This window comes from Crocodylus porosus, unplaced genomic scaffold (genome assembly GCF_001723895.1).
Source record: "Crocodylus porosus isolate Cpor-Errol unplaced genomic scaffold, CroPor_comp1, whole genome shotgun sequence".
Classification (NCBI taxonomy): domain Eukaryota; kingdom Metazoa; phylum Chordata; order Crocodylia; family Crocodylidae; genus Crocodylus; species Crocodylus porosus.
In genome coordinates, this window is record NW_017728950.1 from 61508681 (window position 1) to 61530381 (window position 21701).

Sequence of the window (21701 nt, forward strand, 5' to 3'; positions counted from 1 at the left end):
AGCAGCTGCATTCCCAGTTGCAAACAATCCTGGTTGAAGGTCTGCCTACAAGCATCACTGATTGTCCTTTGCAGATTTTGTGTAAGGGCTATTTATTTCTTTCAAAATCACAGGGGATTAAGGTTGACAGAATGCAAGGAGGGCTTCTCCTTAAAGGGGGAATTACAGTTAGATGCACACTTCTCCTGCAATCTGTGTCCCTCTCCCAACACCACTCGCTTCTGTGAGAGCTACTTGATTAATCCTCTCAAAAGAAGGGGTTAGAAAAATCATGAAAAGACACAACCTACAGTCTGAGGTTCTTTGGGCATCAAAACTGAGTGCAACAGAAAGAGTATTTGCAAATCTCTCTCTCTTGGATAAAAGCTTTGTGGAGAAGGTTGATACCCTCTCCATAATGCCTTCTGCAAGCCTATGAGGTAGAGACAGAAGACAGTGTCCCTTTTTCTGACCCTGCCTTCCTAGATGCTAGAAACACTGTGTCCCTAGGCAGCATGTGGGCATTATTCAGCCCTAGTATCTGCATGCCAAGGAATTCTTGCAAGCTGTGAGATGACATGATCCTAGATCCACTGATGTCTCCATGATCCACTGGTACATTATGTGCTTTCTAACCCTGTGTGTGTACTTTGATTGCAATACCAGCATTAGAAATGGCTCACGGGCTTCAGAGAGACATTCAGTTTGACCTGGGACAGTTGCTGCTCTCCCAGGAGACACCACAAGTGTATAGATATTCAGGCCTTTTCTCTCAGAGTAAAAATTGCCATGTTAGAAGAAAAATAACATGGACATAACCAGGATTAAAATCACTCCCAGGAGAGTTTCTCTTGTGAGAGCAAGTCTGTACATGTTGCTCTGGGTTAGTTTCTCCACCAGGAGAACAAACCTGGGAGAATTCTCCCAGATTATTTGAATGCAGCCACAGTGACTGCCCTTCATTTTAGATCTTGGGAAGGACTGGTCTTAAAAATAACTAGAAAGGCACTAGCATTAGAGCAGCATTGACCAACCAAAGGAAGCTGCCAGCTCAGGTCTTTCCACAGGACACATTTATGACATTTCCTGAGAATGTTTTCTTATGAGACGATTGGGAAAGATTATAAAATTTTAATTCTATTAAATGGGCAGGAGCTGTGGTATTTAGCTGTGGCGATATTTGTGCTGAACTTGCAGCACTAACAAGATGGCAGGAAGCATCATAATTAATACCAAGAAAAGCAAAGTCTTTGGGAAAAAGCTCTGGAATCATTAGCAAAACATGGCACAAATAAATACTACAGAGCTCATTCCAACAATGAGCTGCAGGCTGAGACTAAATTCTGCAAAACTAAAAAGGAAAGTTAAAGAAATGAAATCCTTAGTTAAAAATGTGACCATACTTTTCACTCTGAGCGGGGTACTTCCTCAAATCAAAAAACAGAGGTAATTTAATCTTAACATATATACAGTGTTTGTGTATGTGACAGCTTCAGTGTCTGTACATGATTAAGTAATGGCACTGTAGTATTGACGCAGCAAAAGCCACCATGCCACTACAAAGGTTTTTAGCAACAACTTTCTCTGCAGAATATTGATAGACTGCTAAAAATTAGCACCCTGGCCCTTCTAGTGGCCCTAAAATATCCTAGTAAGCTTTAGTCTTTAGCATCAAACTCTTACTTCATGAACATATTTATGACATCACCCATTATTTATGACTAACTTCGGGGCAGTAAAGCCAGCTAACTTTCATAAAGAAGGTGAATGAACAAAAAGGTTAACTGTTATGCAGAGTCATCAAAAACCTGAAAGTAACACTGATTTTTACTCAGTCATTCTTGGTTGAGCATATAGACTGCCTCAGCAATAAACAATCATCTGTAATATCTTTTAATGCCTGAGATGGCAAACTGGCATCCCCCCAAAAAAGTCCAAAAAGATTAAGAACCACTGATGCAAGAAATGTAAAATCTCACTCTTGCTATTTACATGCTTGTCTAGCAGCAACATAACAGTCCCATAAAGAAAATATTATATAGAAATGAGGAAAGTGGAGAAAGGGAGAAGAAGGGAGGTATGAGGGGGAAGAGACAGTAGCAAAGGCTGAGGCTCAATGTGTGAATTTAAGCCTCCTTCCGAACTCATGCCAAAGGCCGCCTTTAGTCAACCCAGCTGGTCATGATATTACATATATCACTTCTTTTTGTACAACAGACTAAAGAGACTGGCATCCCTCACCAGACTGGTCATCAGGCTCAGGAGGACTTTTGATGTGGTATCACAAAAAACTTAAAAAGGTTCAAAGGTTCAAAAAAAACTTAAAAAGGTTTAAAAACGGTGTTACATGGCATGTGAATATTAATGCTATTTGCCTTGATCCCCAACTTGTACTCCCCAAACATACCTAAATCTATGTTTCCTATGGCATCTGTACAAGAACAATCTGACTTTTGAAGGTGTTCAGAAGGTCATAGCAGGCACTATGACTGAACTGAGCAGTTATGCATATGTGCTCCAGGCTATCAGCCACACATTCAGTTAGGAAGATCTCCATTCAGTTGCAACTTGAAAAAGAAACATTAAAGATACCGAGAAATTATCTAATGAAAAAATAAAGCAAGCATCTGGTAAGGCAACTCACATTGTCCTCCAGGGTGCCATTACAGCCAGGCTGAGCCAGCAAGAGTTTCACTATCTCCACATGCCCATGCTCACTCGCACACATTAAGGCAGTAGAGCCCTCATCATCTTGGATATTGACATCTGCACCGCAGGCCAAGAGAGCTTTAACCATGTCTATCCGTCCATGACTTACTGCCAGCATCAGTGCAGTTTGGCCAGCCTGTGCAGAAAATTGCAGAAAAAAGTCAGTGAGAAAGTACACAGTTTTACTTTAGGTTCTTTGGGACAAGAGCTACCTGTACTGTATGACAAAGTACCTAGTTGAGGGCTCAGAATATACAAATGTACATCTCTCTCTTACACTGGTATTTAGAAAAAAATCCTATTTTAAGTTCGTAAAATAATTTTTTACATGATAGCTCTGAAGATCCATTGGAACAGTACAGTATTTCACTTCAAGTAGGTGATAAGTATAGATGACTTATACAAAAATAATTCCTTCCCAAATTCAGTTTGGGTTTTCATCACAGTGCACAAAATTTTAAAAAGAAGGGCAGCTGAGGCAACTGAAAAAAGTCCTCATTTAACGTACGAATGTTTTTCCTACAGCTCCACTTTGTAAACAGGAACCAAACCCACATGCAGATGTCAAAAGGCAGTGACTGGCCGATACTCAAGTGCAAACTCCACAGTGATGGAAAGTCGCATCTGCTCTCCAACCTCAATAAAAGCAACTTTATATGAAATGTACAAAGCCAAATGAGTCTGAATGGTATCCAAGTGTGACAGTACTGACCTGACTGGCTTTAGCATTGACATCTCCACAGCCAAAAAGCTCTTCCACTATTCTCATGTCTTTCTCTGCTTCCACAGCTGCAAGAGCAGCGAGCATGATGGGGGTATACCCAGCCTTGTTCTGATGATTTACGTTGCAGACATCTGCAGAGGAATGAGATAATTTCTCTGGAAAAAGCTGGAATCGAAAAAGCAGCAATTGTACTAATGAACTGAATAAACTGTTATTAGAATGGCCTAGCAGTTGCACATAATTAAAGTAATTTGCAAAAAGAAAAAGCTGAGGGAAAAATAAAAAACAATTGGTGCTCTTGAGCCAGAGAAGGAAGATCATTCTTTTTCATTTTGTGTGTGTGACTTACGAGCCTTAGAGAGGAAATAAAGCCATTTATTTGTCACTGTTGAGATCTGGCTAATGTTAGAAAAGGGACTAATCTGAAATGTTACACAAAATATTAGATACAAGAGCTGCCCTTTCCCCAGATCCTGTGTTGTGTAGCTACTCATATTGATACTAACCATTATAAAGCTTCAGAAGTGCTACTTCAGCATGTTTTGGAGTGTTAGAAAAAGGTCTCCAATTAAATGGTGTTTCCACTGAAAAACTATTCCTCTCAGAACAAATACAGTAAAAGTCCTCTGAGGAAGTGCCAGGAACTAAATAGAGCTATTCTTTTTTTTCCAACTTAATACGCCAGCCTGTCTTCTATTCTTAAAATGCTGAGGGATTCCAGCAGGGCTTGCTAATTTACCATCCAGGGAGTTTTGGATGTGCGCATCACAGTCTAATTAAAAAACTGGAGCACAGCAGAGCAGAGGGAGGGGTTATACAAAGCTCTCGGTAGCATCTAGATGTTTAAGTTCCCTGCAGATGTATTGCTCAAAAAGGAATTCCAGCAGCATCTTTAAGTTCATTATCAATGCTGCTTTTCTAAACAAAAAGGGCATTTGCAAATAAGCCATGCGAGTGCAGAAGGAAGAGACAGACGACAACACGTGAGAAAATGCAAGCCCAGAGGAGAGAAGCAGTGAATGGGTATGTCTGTACTTCTCATTCACTGTTCCAAACAATACCAGAATATGCTGTGCTGCTCTGCATATGCTGAAGCAGCATCATTGTGTTTGGGCAGAGTTGCACCAGAGCTAATTAGTGCCGCTGAGAGGCAGAGCCAATTAGCCCACCCACAGTGACGCATTAGGGTAGCTACACTGCTTCCCTTTTGGGAGGTAGCAAGCATGGATCAGTGTGATGCATTTCAATGTACAGCTGCCTGGTAAAGAAAACAGGAGACAGACAAACCCAATTAAACTAACTACAATTGTTACAGAACCTCAAGCTTACTATCCAGAATCTATTTCCCATTTCCCACTGGTGTTAACATAACTTCTCCTAAGTCACCAATGGGGCATTCAGCTGAAAGGATCCAGTGAAGAGCTACTTATTTTAGGTTTTTCAAAAAGTAGGAAAGAACTTTACACCTCTAAGTTTCCTTTTGATACAGGTGATGCATGTTACACCTTGCCAGTGCCAGATGAAGAAAAAAAACAAACAAAAAACCCACTCCTATTTGACTGATCTGCTTCATAAGTAATATGTCTAAGAGGAGATGCATTCTCTCTCTGAATCACAACCTCCAAGAGAACTCATGCTGTCCTTGCAAACTGGGGATTTTGTACCACTGCACATGCCCGAGTCAACGTTCACTGTTTTGTGCACGTAATGACCATTCAGATAATCAAAAAAGGGTCATAAGAACTGCCATTTACTGGGTCAGATCATCGGTCTATCTTGCCCAGTCTTCTGTATTGTACAGTGGCAAAGAGTGGATGGTGAAAGAGGGCATGAACTGGGCCTGACCAGGGCTTTTTCCATTCTTCTTCTGTCGCTTGCTGCCTCTAGCATTTAAAGTCTAGGAAGTTCCAATTCAGAGGCTGTATCCCTAACACTGCATTCAGATCTATTTAAACTTGTTTAACATGACAGACGATTCCTGCTCATGCAGCACTGCTCATGGTGGCTGGGGTTTCCAATTCTAGTCACTACACTTAACTGTTGATACAGAGGCAGGTCCAGGATTTTCCAGAAGGGGGTATGGGAGAAGCAATCAGTACTGCAGGAGTGACTGCATCTGCTTAAAATAATAGAAAGTCAGGGTTGGAAGGGACCTTGGTAGGTCATCGAGCCCAAGCCCTGCCCAAGCTGGACCATTCCGGCCAAAGCTTTGTCCAGCTGGTTTTGAAAACCTCCAAGGATGGAGCTTCCACCACCTCTCCGAGTAACCTGTTCCAGTGTTTTACTACCCTCCTAGTAAGAAAATTCTTCATAATATCTAACCTAAACTTCCCTTGCTGCAACTTGAGACCGTTGGTCTTTGTTCAGTCATCTCCCACCACTGAGAACAGTCTAGCTCCCTTCTTCCCAGCCTCCTTTCCTGCACCCTCCCACCTCTCCCACACCAGTGTAGGCACCGAAAGAACCTCTAGGGACCTTTTATAGTCCTTAAAGCAAGTGAAAAATCCCCTCCTCCCTTCTCCTTGGTGCTCAGAAGCACATTGCTTCCCCTCCAGCTGCTGTTTTTCCTGATGTCCCGAGGGAGGGGGGGATGCTCCAGAGCTGCTTCTGCCTTCCCCAACCATGCTATGGATCCAAGGTGGGGAAGGTGCTGAGCACCAAGGTAAAAAGGGGGGGGGGGGTGTTCACCTACTTCAGTGACTGAAAAAATGTTCCTGAAACCTCCCACTGTGCACTCCAATCCAAACAGCTGCTAGACCAAAAGGAGTGGAGGGAGCAAAGGGGACTTCAAGACTCTGCTGACACTATTCATATTCTACCTGGGACCTAGTCTAATGTAGAGAAACATTACCCGTGCTGCCCGCAGGCTGAGTAGCAGTATGGGGCAGGTGTTACTGAAATCTCTTTCTTACCAGTGCTCCCTCTCCTCACATACTCTGACCCCACCAACCTCTCTTTGCCCAGGAGCATTCCCACCCTGCTCAGGTCCAAAGAGAGTCTTTCCATGCCTGGTGCAGGAACTGTTCAGTCTCTATTTGCTGTTAGCCACTACATGCTGATCTAAAGGTACGGCCCAAATCACTAAGTGACTAAGTTAGCTACATGGTCTGCAATGTAATCCAACAACTTAAATTCTAACTGCCTGCCCCAACCTTAAGAACACACTGCCAAATTTTTAACAATTTTATTAAGAACCAGCATCCCCCAAAGCAAGACTGGAGTCCCTTATTTTGTGCCCTTCTAGGGATTGGCAGCCTTTTAGCAACAGTGGACTGAATTAACACAGGGTGGTCTAAGCCAGGTCACTACTTACAACCCAGCCACCATGATTTTTGCCACTGATTGCTGTTGCCATCTCTGCTTGGTAAGCTGGATAGAATATCTTCATGGGCTGAATTTGACCTGTTGGCCGTTGGTTGCTGACTCCTGACCTAACACAGTAGAGTAAAAATGCATTTTACTGGAGGACTTTCAATCCCAGAACTCTGGACCAGCTGGGCACGATGTTACCTGTAAGGAATACCAAAGAATACTTAAAACAGTCAACCTACTTGCATCCAAAAGCAGCTTTACAATTTCAAAGTTAGAGTGTGACACGCTGTAATGGAGAGCTGTGTTCCCATTTCCATCTGCCATATTGATTATGTGTCTGAGAACAGCGGAAGAAATCTCTCGAAAAGCAGCAATGTAGTCTCCAACCATTTCAGGAACAGCTAACTTCTGACTTGATACACGAAACCATTCATGTTGGATGGTATTTAAACAAAATCTCTGTCAAAAACAAAACAAAGATTTACAGATGGATGTTCTGTTTAAAGGGTTTTTCTCCCACAAATTGACAGGGCAGGACACCAAGCCGTTTTTAAGCCAGACATGGGTAGAAAGTATTTAACTAAAAAACTCGAGGAAAACATGTAATCTTGCCTTCCTGATCTCCCTTAAAAATCCAGGTTTCTGAGTTTTATTTAATTCACCTAATTTTCAGGAAATTTGCTGGTGCATCTGTGACAGCACTAAATTTACCATCGTGCTAGCACCAGACATCACAGGCAGTCAGGTATTGGTGGCCATAAGCAGAGTTTGGATAGCAATATTTTCCTTTCATATTTAACTAGATGTACATGTTACTTTTTCTTTAAATTAAGATTCCTACAATGACAGCAGTGGAAACTATTAGTTGTCCCCCACCCCTGCGCCTGAACCCAACTGGTTCAGGTACAGTGGCTTCCTTGAACTGCTCCACTCAAATCCTAACACAGTATTCATCCACCTGCTCCCTTTAATATTGGTCAGAGGCATTTTCTGATCAAGAAATCCAGGAACATACTGCAGTGCATTTACCAAATGCATTTAGGCTCTTCTGCTGCATGAAACCCTGCAGGCCTTATGAGCTGCTTTTGCACAAGAGTTTAAATAAATGGGGCTGCTACACAGCTGCAAATGCCCGAGTCAGGGGATCTTGTTACAGGATCAGGGTCAGATACTGTAAATTTCTCAAAAGAGAAAGGATGTTTTCCTTCATGTCATGAAGTACATTGTCAGCACTCACAAAATTAAACAGGGTGTTAACTGCATCAGGAACTGTGCCCTGTTTGTGGTTAGTACAACATCCAGCACATTGTAAGTACTGCCAGAGAGAAACAAATCATAGCACAGAGTACCTTTTAAAAAGTTACAAAAGATTTTGATGTGAGAAAGTATTATGTACCAACATTTTGGTACAAAATACCAAATTCATTCTGAATTGAAACCAAGCATTTTATATGTTGGTGCCTATATTAGACACAACAGTTTGTTTTCAGGCATCTTACTAAAAGCAGCTCCCACTGATGCAAATACAAGCTACTGAAGAAACATCAGGTTTCTCCCACAGATGACTAACTTTAGGTGATCATGTTTAAACAAATTTTGGTCAAGGTCCATTTCCACCTCAGAGAAAAAGAGAACTGGAGTCGAGTAGACTGGACTGCCCAGCTACAAAAGCCTATATATGCTTGTACATAATTTTACAAGTTCAAATTACTTTGGGCAAAAATAAGTGACCAATCATTGCATTTCTGAAAGTTAACTCCATGAAGCTTGAACATTTGTTTTATTATTGGGAAAATACTCTCTGAGGGTAGGACCGATATAAGACTAGAATCTGCATCTCATACCTATGTTAACAAGAGAGTCTGGCCCAAAAATCACAATTAAACATAGATTAAGTTATAGTCTGTGGGGTTACGAAGCTCCTGAAAAAAATCAAAGGAAGCTGCTGCAGCTAACCATTACTGGGAGTAAGGCCTTTGATTACTGTACTCACATCCCCTCTCATTTCAAGAGTTGCACATACATTAATCTGCATTCATTTTCTTTCAGAAGGTCCTCACAAAGTGCGTGGAGGACAAAATGCATGCAGTTTCTGACAGGTAGTTTTTTAAAAAAAATCAATATTATCAAAGCAGCCTCCAACTATTGGTTTGTATAACATGATGAATATCTGCACAATGAACAAGATGGAAATACCACACATTTCTATGTTTGGAAAGAGGCAGAGCACATTCCACATGAAAGTATACTCTGCACTTCTGTAATAAAAAGGAACGTACCTTATATTTTCCCATATGAGCTTTGTACACCACCCTGAGACACACTCATATCCAAGCTTGCCTTCCATTTAAAAAACACAACACTTACTGAACTATAAAGGGAAACACACAGATGCAATGAAACTACAATTTTCTGTGCATGTCTTCTGGGTGAGCATATTTCAAGAATAGTGAAGTTTGGGAGGGTTGCCTAAAAGTCTCTGGACGTGAGTCTGAAAAATAATATTCCAAAGCAAACACCAGAAAGACTACCATCCTGCCCAACTATTCTGGTTACAATCCCAATAAACCAAACATGACCCTTTTGGATCTTGCTCAAGCTAGAAGAGGTTAAATAAGTCCAAAACAGTTAGGGAATTTTTTTGGTACTGGTCTGGGCTTACCATATCTTTGGTGGCCATGGCCTTGGAGTCGTCTATGTTCTTTTTGAACAGATTACATGCAGACAACATCTTTTCACTCAATTCATACCTGAAGAGCAAAAGCAAAATAAAGGATATTTAAATTAGTTCCTTTTAGTTAAAATATAGCAACATCTCTACCTTTTGCACTTTCATAGAGGTGCAAATGCCTCTTGCGCTGCCACAACTACTAAGTTCTGGCAGCTGCTACTAGTGAAACTCCCTGTATTATGAACCAAAAAACAGGCTGCAGCACAGAACAGAAATATGCTTCCCCAGATGTACTGTTAAAATAGGGCAATATTTTACTTGCAAGATCTAGGCCCACCAGTGTAAAACTATTATGAACCATCTGTTAATATTAACAATCTGTACCACCTAAATTACAGTCTGTACTATAATTGTTATGGCACAGAAATTTAAAAAGGGAAATCATTAGCTTCCTTAAAGGAAAAGAAACTAATGAGTGAGAATTGGTATAAACTGTGGCTCCTAGCCAGGTCTTATTGTACCCCAGATGCCAGAAATCTCTCTCTCATCTTGCTCACCATTTAATCCCACCAAAATCCTGTAACTTTTCTAAGTCTTTCCCTTCCATTCCTCATTCTTTTACACCATCCCTAAATTTTAAACACAAGTTGAAATCCAAAGATCTCAAAAACATGGATTTCAATTTGTATTTAAAATGCGTCTGTCTGAGATGGCCTCTGTTACAGGGGAAGCAGAACACATGCTAGCATGTGGCAAGTAGCCTATATTTTTGGCTGGTCTGAGAGATCTGTATCCATTTAAAGGGAAAAATCTCTAACACTAGGATAAGAGTCATAACTGCATTGGGCGTTTCAGCTTTTCAAAGACAGCAGTTTTGGTAGCATTAGTATTTCATGGTAAATCGGATTATATATATTTATAAAACGACATCCATTTTGGTTGCCCACTTGTATCCTGTACCTGAATAGCATCCACAAACCAGACAGTCCAGCCCAGTAATAACAGGCTTCTCTCATCTACTTCACTATAGTAATCCCTTCCTCCCTGTTCACTTTTTATCAGCCCTTGATGCCGTAAGTTTATATTTGATTCTAATTTTTTTTTTTTAAGACACCTGTCACTTTTGTTTCATCTATAAAATGTTTAGCTGAACTGTGAGGCAGTCTAAATAAAAAAGAGAATATTTTAAAAGTGCCCAAATGCATATTAATAAACTCTTATTTATGAATGATTAAATCACATTTATTTGATATGGATAATTGCACATAGAACTTATTATTACACTTTAATTGCTAATGACCTACCCACAGATGAATAACTCTTACCTTTCCTCCTTTACTTATATACAAAGTATTAAGCACTTATATCATTTAATTAGTGCACTCTTAGCTAATGTTATTGTAAACCCTGTGCATTCAATATACATTTTGCTGCAGTTCATAATTATATCCTTTCTTACTCTCAGAGCATTTGCAACACATGTATCAGTAAACATGCACCACAGCATGGTGTGGCATGTACAAAAAGGGTATGCATTGCCTTTAAATGCTACCTTTGGCCCTCCATCACCTTTTAGGATAGCAACTTGTTAGTAGTATCCTTTATTATGCATGAGGGAAATTTAATTTACATGGTATGGAACACGGCCCACCCGATATAGCATACTACACCTCTAGCTATCATCCTGGCATATGAGCCTGAGGTTTTACTGTCAGTCCAAAGTTCAAGACTAGGGTACACGTTCTGTATTGAGTCTCATTCTTTCCAACAAAAGTAGTTTGTTGCCCTGCAGGGCATGGTACAAGATACATCAGTTTGTTCAGTCTTTTGTCTAATGTGTTGGTTATTAAAAGATTTGTTATATTAAAGATTTTATATAGATCCATTATAAAGTTATTACATTAAAGAACTACATTAAGAATTGTTTTTAATTTTACAAGTATGCTGGTTATTAAATGCTTTTTATCAGCTGACAGTTTCAAATTGGTTCATGGGGCCAGCACATTTATGAGATCATTGTATTTAGTCATTTAAAAAAAATGTAATATAATAAAAGCCTTAGTCTGCCTGTCTGTAATGCTCTGGGCCCTCGCAGCCAATCAACAGACAGGGTGAGGGAGCCGCCACATCCCTCCCCGACCCCTGCCCCCAACAAAAGCCATCGGGGGGAGGAGTGAGGGGGTAGCGAGGAAGAGGGGAGCAAGGGAGGAAGAGAGGGGAGTGGAAAAGTGGGAGGTGTCTGGTGGCAGCTCCCTCCCTGATGCCGCCTGGCCCTGACAACAGCTGGCAAAGAGAGAGGCAGTGGGGGGGAGGGAGGAGAGGGGGGGCACGTTGCTTGCCAATAGGTGTCAGTAGCCATGCAAGCTCCCCTCCTCCCATTCCTGGGATCCAACGACAGAGCAGGGTAGAGCAGTGGGGGGAGGGGTGCACAGGGCTGCACCAGGAGCAGTGGGGGGTGGCCTACAGAGCTGGACATGGGGAGGGGAGAGAGGACATGGAGTGGGGGGGGGGTGGAGGTAGCAGCACCATAGGGTGCTGATGCTCTGCCCTCACCCCCCCCAGTCATTCATGATGGGCAATTTGCTAGTAAAATAATATAAGTGGCTAGAAATGATAGCACCAATATATTCCTAATGTTCACAAAAGTTCATTTTACTGTAACATTACTTCTTTTCTGGCAGCGAAGATTACCATGCTTAATTACATTTTTAGTAAGAGTGTGGAGATGAATTTGGGAGAAGTATTGCGTTTATATATGGGGATCCAACTAACAAAGTACAGCATTTAAAGAGTTTAAAGAAGAACAGTGAATAATCAGCTTTCACAATGAGGCACACACTGAATGAGTGTAAATTACAGTTTATAAATGGCATTCTCTAGTGATTCAGTGACAGAAGTGGATAGCACACAAGTCTGTTTTTGTGCTTTCTAAAACGCAACGAAGTGTGCAAAGAGAATTAAAAGAACCACTCCATGCAACTTTATTTTCCTACTATAGATTACATGGAGAATGTATAGAACAATTCAATAAGGAAATAAGATACCTCTCTCTGGTTTCCAATTTTTCAGGCTCATTCTCCTGAACCCGAGATTCCTCTTCTACCTGGACAGAACAGCCATCTTCGATGTTAAACTTAGAATGCCCTTCTTCCATGTTAGGTAGGCTGGATCCTTCTTCTTTGTGGGAATACTCACTGCCTTCACACTCATCATCAGATTCTGAAGAACTCCCTTCTGAACTAGACTCATCACTTGATGTGGTTTCATATCTAGAGGACAATTAGGATTAGTAAAATTGTTCCATTAAAGATTTTATTCAGTGATACTTCTAACAGGGGTGCTTAAGCACAAGAACAGATTAATCTGGAGGTTGTAACATCTGAGAGAAGGTTGTGCAAACATTTATCAGAAATGACTTGGATGGGGATGACCCTGGCTACAGCAGGGGGTTGGACTAGATCTCTTGAGGTCCCTTAGGGGTTATTTTCCATTTCTAGTGAAGATGGAAAAATACTTGCAAAACACTTTGAAAAGTAAGAATCATTCCTATTTTACACACACACGCACACTACATGCTTAACATTAAGAGCGTGCTTATGTAACTGACTGAATAGATACTTTCCTTGGAATCACGGCCCTGCCATTAAAAGGTAAAAAAAACCAAACAAACATTTAATCATATTTTGGTGTCTTAATTGGCCAAAATTCCCAGTAACTTGAAAAATTGAAAGTATACAAACTGTGATAAGTAGTTTTGTACCTGATTATTGGGTAATAATTTTTAATTTGACAGAATGGATCAGCCCGTTAGTTTACCTAATCAAACTCTTTGAAAGGATTTCCCCCCCATCAAAAAATGGTAAAGAGTACTTAAGAGTGAATTCTTCACTTCATTCTTCTACTCTCTGTAATAATCTGACCACTGCATACACAAATCTCACAATTTATACTGCAATACAATTTGTGAGGAAACAAGGACACAAGGGGAAAAAGAGAAAAAAAAAAGTTCAATACTGAGAAGATGTTGAAGAGTTCCTATCCCCTCAGATACTGCCTTAGCCATGACAGTGAAGCAAAATGTTTATGGTTCAAGCTGAATGCTTGCCTTGATTAAGTAGGGAAAAGAACTGAAAGTAAATCTGCCTTCTAAAAAACCCCCCAAAAACCAAACACACAAAAAGACTGAAATGGCTACCTCATTAAAGGTTCTTTGTTCATTCATAATTTGAGGCAACATTTGGGAAAAACCCCAATAAATAATATTTAAAAGGCAGATGAATTACTTTAAAACTTAAAATTTGTTTTTCACAGTTAAGTTATTTACTCAGAGTTTAACTTATTTTAGACCATTAAAATAGACAAATCAGTTTCTGGTCAATTTAAATTTTTGTGATTGCAGGTGCCAAGTACAATGCTACTATATTTTGACTGCAAATGCTCTATGAAAGTTGTATTTGCTTTTTAAAAAGTCTAATGACTTTAGAAATGTTCCCACTGCTTGCTTGAAGTTTGGAAAGAGCTTTCTATCCTTCACTTCAGTTTCAGACCAAATGAAACAAACTTTCATTAGCACACAGACACACACACACGCTTGTTAATACCAACTAAAAATCCATTTTGGCTTTGTTCTGGGGAAGGGAAAGAAAGGTTTTGATTACTTCAATAATTAGATATTTTCCAAGACAAGGCTTCTCTTACCCCCCATTTATACCAACAAATTGCAGGTTCTTCTTTGTGCCATTTGAATCTTTTTTCCCATCCCTTTTCTTCATGATGGATTTCAATGTACTTTCACTGTTTGTACACACTGTTGAAGAGAGTGTTAAATGAATGCATCAGTACAATTTTTGAATTACATCTGGGTGTAGCTGCTCATATTAGTTCACATTAAAAAGAACTGCCCTTTTTCACTTGTAGACTTAAGGTGAATTTGTATTCCTCCTATATACAAAGTCACCGATACATTAAGTAAGTTGCAAATAAACTACTGTTGGGCACACACTGGAAATACAAAAAATTACCTAGAAAAGCAGCTCCACAAATAGATTACGTACTTTAGGGTATAAAGTACCCGGATGACTTTAGGGTATAAAAGAAGTAGGACTTTACAGCACATGAGCTGCTTTATAGTAACTGCTCATGCATACTCCCACACCCTATAGTAAATAGTATCCCTGGTAACCTAACCTACCCCTCTTTCACTGTAATTTAGCAGAAGGTAGGCGCATGCTCAGAAGCAGCTCCCATGGAGTAGGTAACATAAAAGGTAAAGCTCCCCACCTTTTGCAATGCTATAAAATGCTCCTAAATCTGTCCCCCGTTTGCTTGATGGCAACCTAGGACCAAGACGCTTTTCTTGCCTGTCTTGGTTTTCTGAGCAATGCAGCTGGTTAGTTTAGTCCATCAGGAAAACCCTAATTTCTTACTGTGCTGACACTGACATTCCCATTTGCTGGCACAGCATGACTGCTATGCACAGAAAATACACTCAACAGATATTCATTGAACAGAGTGGGCAGATTGGCTGAAATAAATTTTATAAATTTATTTCAATGGATACAGGAGACCCTCACCATTTGCGGGGGATACGTTCCAGAGATCCCTGTGAATGGCGAAATCCGTGAATACGCCATGAACAGAGTGTGCCCCCAGCAGCTGGGGGGAGGGGCAAGGGTGCCCTGGTGGCAGTAGGAGCTCACCGGCAGCAAGTGTGGAGCTCCCGCAGACACTGCCGGTGCTGTAATGGTGTCATTGCATTGCCAGTGGGGAGAGAGCGTGGGTTGGCACAGCACTGCTAATATCTGAAACCATGAATGCCAAACCCACAAATAGCGGACATTTCCTGTATTAAAACTAACCTGCTGACTTAAACACTTTACATATTAAGATCTCTGCATGCACCAAACACAAGTTTTATGGCTTGTTGTGATGTACAAGCTACAATTATCTGATTAGATTTTGTTTGTTAAGCCATTAACAAACAGTAATTAACTATTTCATATAACACAGTAACCTGCCATTTAAGGTTAAATATTGATGGAGCAGGAAAAAGCTTATCAGGAAAAAACATTCTTTCCCTTCACTGAAACTTATTTGTAGGGGTGCACCAATAGAGATTTGGGGGCTGATACCAATAGCTGATTTTTAAGGAGGCATATTGACTGATACCTAACCAATTTCTGATACAGCTCGTGCAGCTGGTAAGTCTGTTGTGGTGGAAGGGAATGGAAGAGGCGTGAGGGGATGGATCAAGGCCCCTGAGGCAAGGGAGGGAGTGGGTCAGGGCAAAGCTGCAGACTAAGGCCAGCACCAGCACTGGGTTTTTCCTGGTGCTTGGCATGGACTGCATCAAGCAGACTCGGGTGTTGGTCCTGGCCCCAGCCAGCAGTGGTGACATACTGCTATCCACATTCTCTGCAGCTGGTGAGTGCGGGGGCTTTAAAAAAAAAGGCCTGTGCTGACCAGCAGCAGTACTGGCAATTGGGGCCTCTGGGAGCTCATGGCAGAGCTCCCTCATGCAGCATGGATCACCTGCCCCACCCCCGGATCACCCATCCCCTCCCCCACCCCCGCATCATGCAGGTACAGCATGGCTTGGCAGGGCGCTGCAGGCTGTCTGGGAGCTGGGGCTGCATGCTGCTGGGCTTCGGGTGACTGCTGGAGCCACCCCAGCTCTCAGACAGTGCGCAGTGCCCTGCCAAGCCACGCTGCACCCATATGATGCAACAGCTGCCACGCAGGTGCCAAGCAGAAGGGTTGCGGGTGACGGGTTTCAGAGCTGGGCTTGCAGGGAAACAAAAACTAAGAGGAGGGAGGGGGCAGAGGGTGGGCTCCGAAAATCCCAAATTCTCCGAGACATTTTGGAGCCTTCCATTTTGTTTCAGGTCTCCCGTTTCAATTTGGATTCGGCGTTTCGGGTGAAGACATGGCCCTAAATACCTCTGAAATGAAATGGCTGCTGAAATTTCACACAGCCCTAGTGGTTTACTGTTCAACCATACTTCCTATTCAGATCCCATCAGGACTAACAATAGTATGCCAGCACAGATAATTACCATAAAGGCCAGAGGCCAGCTGGTCATCTGTTAGATTAAGTGGAGGTACTTCACCATCCTCAGAAGATGAGGATCTTCTTCCCAGCCCTGTGTCTATCATAGTAATCTTCTCTTCCTGGGTGGTCCCAACATCTTGTTCAAATTTCAGTGTTTGAGAGCTTGAAGTTAAATATACATTAGCAAGCTGACCATGAGGGATGTACTCCAGAGGAGCACCTGTCAGTGAAGAAGATGCATTTGTTATTAATACTTAGAAGTCAAACCAATAATACTGCATAATACCAATCATATATTCAATAGGGAAAAGTTTCACTAAGTAAGTAGCACGTACATCATTTGGTTATAAAGATAATCCATTTTAAAAATATGTCTAATTCTTTTCAGAGGGCTAAAATCAGCCAGTCCGATCTAATATGAATGAATATAGGTAAGACAGAGGCTATAGAGAGCCCTCATCCAGATGAGGGTTTACAACCATTATCCTTCTATAAACTCTGGATTTCTCTTAGCTTAACTATTGTCACCTGCCAAATCTGTGATAGTAACTAGGGCTCTGCAAAGCTTCAGTTGCGGATTTGATTTGGAGGAGAATTGGCATGATTTGGTGGCCAAATCAGAACTGAATTGAGAGACCAATTAAAAGGTCTGAATCGATTTGAATCCTCCGAATCAATTCGGAAAAGATTCAGAGAAGATTTGGAGATCTGGCCAGTCCCCACTTAATGCCACTGGGAGCTGGACATGGGCTCCATGCCGGTAAGTAGGGGACTGGGGGGGGGCAAGGGAGTTAGAAGGTGGAGGGGAACCATGGAGGGACCCCCACCAGGCTCCATCCTTTGCATGCTCCCCCAGGCTCCCTGAGCACCCCCCGCTCACCCCACTGTTCCAACACTTAAAAAAACAAACAAACAAAAGCTCTGCACTCACCAGCTGCTGCAGCAGCTGTCAGGGCCTCTGGGGGCTCATGACAGAGCCCCCCTGCACAGCGCAGCGCAGCAGGGATTGACCCCCCCCATCTGGCAGGAGCCAGTGAATGCTGCGCTCTTTTTAAAAATAATGAATAAAATAAATAAAAGTGCCAAGGCCTGTTCAATTCAGAGATTCGGCGGTGGCCTAATCTCCGAATCAGATTCGGCTGAATCGATTTGGGACAGATTAGAATCACCAAATCAAATCACTGTTCCTGGAATTAGACTAATCTGAAGCGAATACTAGCCTCTTGCACAGGCCTAATAGTAACTACTGTAGCTACCCCCTTCCCAAGAGCAATCGGCATCAGACATCAAAAGATCCTGTAGATTCCTTCTCAATTAAAGGAGCCCATCTCTGAAAGTGATTATAGAAAATACCTGACATTTTCTAAGAAAAAAATTTGGAATCCTTAGCATTTCAGTAATTCTGACAGTTCTCTATTTGCCTTGGTTATCAAGATAATGCAGCCAAATTCTTTCACCCCACCCTCGCCCACTTGCCAAATTATTTTGCAGCCATTTTCTGCACAATGCAATTAAAAATAGCATTTTATGCTCTGGTGAACTAGTCCTCACAGTTAATTCAGATTATACCATATGTCCAGTAGTTACATTTTTCTCTGGACCTGTTAATTGATCTGATATGCCTTCACTTTTGGTGGGGATTAGTAGGGTAGTACGAACCATGCTATTTCTTTGCTAAAGCCTCAATAATCAAAATATATTTTGCTTCTGAAATATGTTCTTTACTTATTCTGTACATCTCCATTTAAGTAATTTGGTCAGCAGGTCAAAGGAGGGCATGGATTTAAGTCTTAAAAAGACTAAAATTCATGTTGTTACCTCTCTGGCATAAAACTCCTGAATCAGTTTCTACTTCAGTATAAAGGATTTTTGCTGTCAAGTAATTGTCAAAGTTTAAAAACATAATTAACTGACATTCACTAGCTCAACAACTAATAAACCAGTCAGGGTAAAGGTTCCAGTCTTTCCACTGCCCCAAGTTTCATAACTTCACATAGCCACAACCCCTGCATTTAAACAGTAGCTGTAAATGTCACATTACTGCCTTTAGCATACTGTCAATTGACTTCTAAATAATTGCTCTCGTTAAAATGATTAAAGTCTAATTAATCAAAGTAATAGTCAGCTTTTAAAAATAAAGCAGGCATCTCTCTTGGTTTTCTTATAATTCCTCTACTTTTTCTTTCTTATAATTGCAAATAGGCAGCATTGATTTTCCAGCACTCATCACTTCATGGCAAAATTTCCATTTTCATTTTCTGCCCATGTTCCCACTCAGTCACCAGGCCTCCATCATCCATTTTTGAGTCATCCTTTCTGGCAGCTAGTTCTACTGTTAACTTCCACGGCTGCACAGAACTTTTCCAAGCTACAGCAAAACGAAACTGAATTCACACCGGTCACATTTTCAAAGCTGTCCACAGAATTCAGAACAGCAGCAATGAACAAAACAGTTAGCCAGCACTCACTCCACTGTGGCTCACCAGAGCTGTGAGCACTAGGCAACAATGCAACTGTCTGCTGAGTTAAGGAATACAGCACAAGATCAGGTGATACAGGGTTTCTATCTAGAAGGAAGCCACTGGATACCATAAACACCAGGAAATACTTTTCTAGCAAACATTCAGATCATGAAGAGAAGTTAAATGCTCCTCATCTGTGACAGCCTCCTACTCTCCCCAAGTCAGTGGACTTTTTCAGAGCCAGATTAATATCAACAAATAATGAACATGTGCATAGCAGATGCCAGTCAGACAGAAATAGCAGTGCAAGCTAACGGGAATGTGGGAAGGGGGATTTAAACCACCTCGTTGCACAAGACACAGAATTAATCCTTAAAAATGTTCTGGTTGCATCATGTGAAACCATCATCTTTAAAAACACGCCAACCCAAGCTAAAGTCTGCCCTTACCCAAAGTTTCATTTTACAGCCTTGGTGAAATTAGAACCAGGCACTGAAACAGGTATGTCTGTACTTCTCGTTCACTGTGCCAGACAACACACTTCAATAAAGGTAAGTATTCTGAAAATTCTCACTAAAATGTAACAAATAGGATGGCTGCTTCTGATTTTAATTACTCAGATATGTCAGGTTGTTTTCATAAATTATTATTACTACTACTACCTGGGGAACCTGAATCCGTGAACTGACAATGCACCACAGGAGTGGTGATAGAAATGAGCTCGTACAAGGGTTGGAGCAGGCAGATAATCAGGATGAAATCTCTACACCACATTGGATCATAATGTGCTGCTACCTTTACAAAAAGGTGTGCAATATATGGCATGCAGCTTCCATTTCCTCCTTTGGTGTCTTCCATCTCTCAGTTCCCTGGTTCTACTCCTCACTGCAATGATATACAGAAGATGGGATACTAAGGAGGAGAAGGAGAAATTGCTGTAGCATCTCAGCTGAATATCAGGGGTCGGTAACCTACAGCCTTCCCTAACTTACGTAACCTTGGATTCAGCCCATGGATATGAGGCTTCAATAAGCAGGAGATGCTGGCTGCAAATTCTCTCTCTGTGCTGCTGGGGATGATGAGTGGCAGTGGCAGCAGTATTTTAGCACCCATCGAGTCAGGGTGGGTCATTCTGGCTTACTACGAGAAAAGGTTGCCTAACCTTGGGGCAGTTTTCTCCCTCCCCAGAGCAGCAGGACTAGGACAGGTCGGGAAAAATAAGGGTGTCTGGTATGAAGCGGGAGAGAAATTTGGTCTCTTAAATCGACTAAATGAGAAAGCACTTGGGTACATACTTTGCAAGTCTTTCCGCAATCCATTGTAGCCCACAGTCCTACACTGAAACAAATCTGCAACCATAATTAACTTTGGAATACATGGCTCAGTAAGAAATCACACGTACTTTGTTGTTTGCTGGTACTTGAAAAGAGCTCATAGGACTGTTACAGGGAGACTGTGGACGCTGCAAAAACAGAAACTTAAATGACAGCAAGGTGATCCTTCCTCTCTCCTACTAGGATCTCTCTCCCTGCCCCTACACATGGGCACCGATGAAAATGAAACCATTCTCCTAACCCACAAGCAGTCACACCTCACTGCCCTGTGCTCAGGATGTTATCAGACAAGAGATTCCTGGTCAGCCTCAACTTCAGAGAGGTTAACGAGTGTTCAAAGGGTGAACAGGTAACACTTTCAAGAATCACCCCAAAAATGCAGGTAAATTGACAGACTTGTCCCCAAAACAAAATGCGTGTAAATAACTTCTCTCGGCAGATCACTTCTCTGATCACTTTCACGTTGTCCATCAGACGACAATGCCAGAGTGCTTCCAGGGACAGGCAGCTGTGACCAATGTCACTACAACTGCAGATAGTTGGCTGCTCCTGAGCACCTGTCAAACCCTTGCTTTTCACAAGCCAGTCTACACTGTCATATTCAGAGACCAGCTCTGACAAGCCTGTATCACTTATAGTAACTGGCACGTTGGATTAAAGGGCCTTGTAGCACTATTCAACCCTAACCATGAATAAAAGACTCAAGCGTTAAAATAACTGACCGTGGAAAAGGTTGTTTCTGCCAAATGCTGGTCAAACATTAGAGTGGAATTAACCAAATTATACTCTTCCTTCCCACGGCCTGATAATTGCTGTCCATGGACAACGTACATAACCCACAGTCCAGAAACAGCACCACCACAAAGAACCAAAACAGATGGACCTGCTGGCCAAACAGCAGCTGTGCTAAACTGTCCTGAATGAAAGTTTCTGTCTGCCTACATTTTTCCTGCCCTTCCATGAACTCAGTGAAGTAGCAAATCCATTCTTGCCACCTCTCGTTTTATTTAAGGTAGTCAACCAAACAGAGCGGCTATAAGATGCTTTATTGGAATATGCACCATGAATCCATCTCCATTACACCAATAGTAGGTTCACCTCATGGTCACTGGTGTTATACTGCCCAGGGGACCACAAAACAAGAGAGAATGCTAACTGTATTTTTTCAGCTGCTGGCACTGAAATGTATTTGACATATTGACTGTTATGATGAGGGTGGATTATTATTTTGGGAACTCGTGACAGTTGACAGGAGGTTCCAAATGCTAGGGACCAGTAGTTAATCACATCAAGTAATTGCTAGGCTAAGTACAGACAAGCAAAAAGCCCAAGGCTGAATCAATTCAATCTTCACAGTTTAGTCCAAGATGCATAGATTGAACTGATAAGCAAATGACCAGACATTCACTTCTGATACTGGGAATGCAGCCACATGCCTGCAGTGGCCCAGGACAGAAAC

General features: G+C 41.6%; 1 protein-coding gene across 1 annotated transcript in view; it reads right to left on the bottom strand.

Annotated features, from left to right (window-relative positions):
* KANK1 (KN motif and ankyrin repeat domains 1) overlaps positions 1-21701 on the bottom strand; it is a 124907-nt gene that overhangs the window by 2339 nt on the left and 100867 nt on the right. Inside the window, exons 5-12 of the mRNA XM_019555043.1 lie at positions 16451-16666; positions 14094-14202; positions 12440-12664; positions 9387-9474; positions 6964-7183; positions 3401-3543; positions 2617-2824; positions 851-856 (exon numbers count right to left, since the gene is read on the bottom strand). Of these exons, the coding sequence (XP_019410588.1) occupies positions 851-856; positions 2617-2824; positions 3401-3543; positions 6964-7183; positions 9387-9474; positions 12440-12664; positions 14094-14202; positions 16451-16666 (1215 nt within the window). The remainder of the gene's footprint in view (positions 1-850; positions 857-2616; positions 2825-3400; positions 3544-6963; positions 7184-9386; positions 9475-12439; positions 12665-14093; positions 14203-16450; positions 16667-21701) is intronic.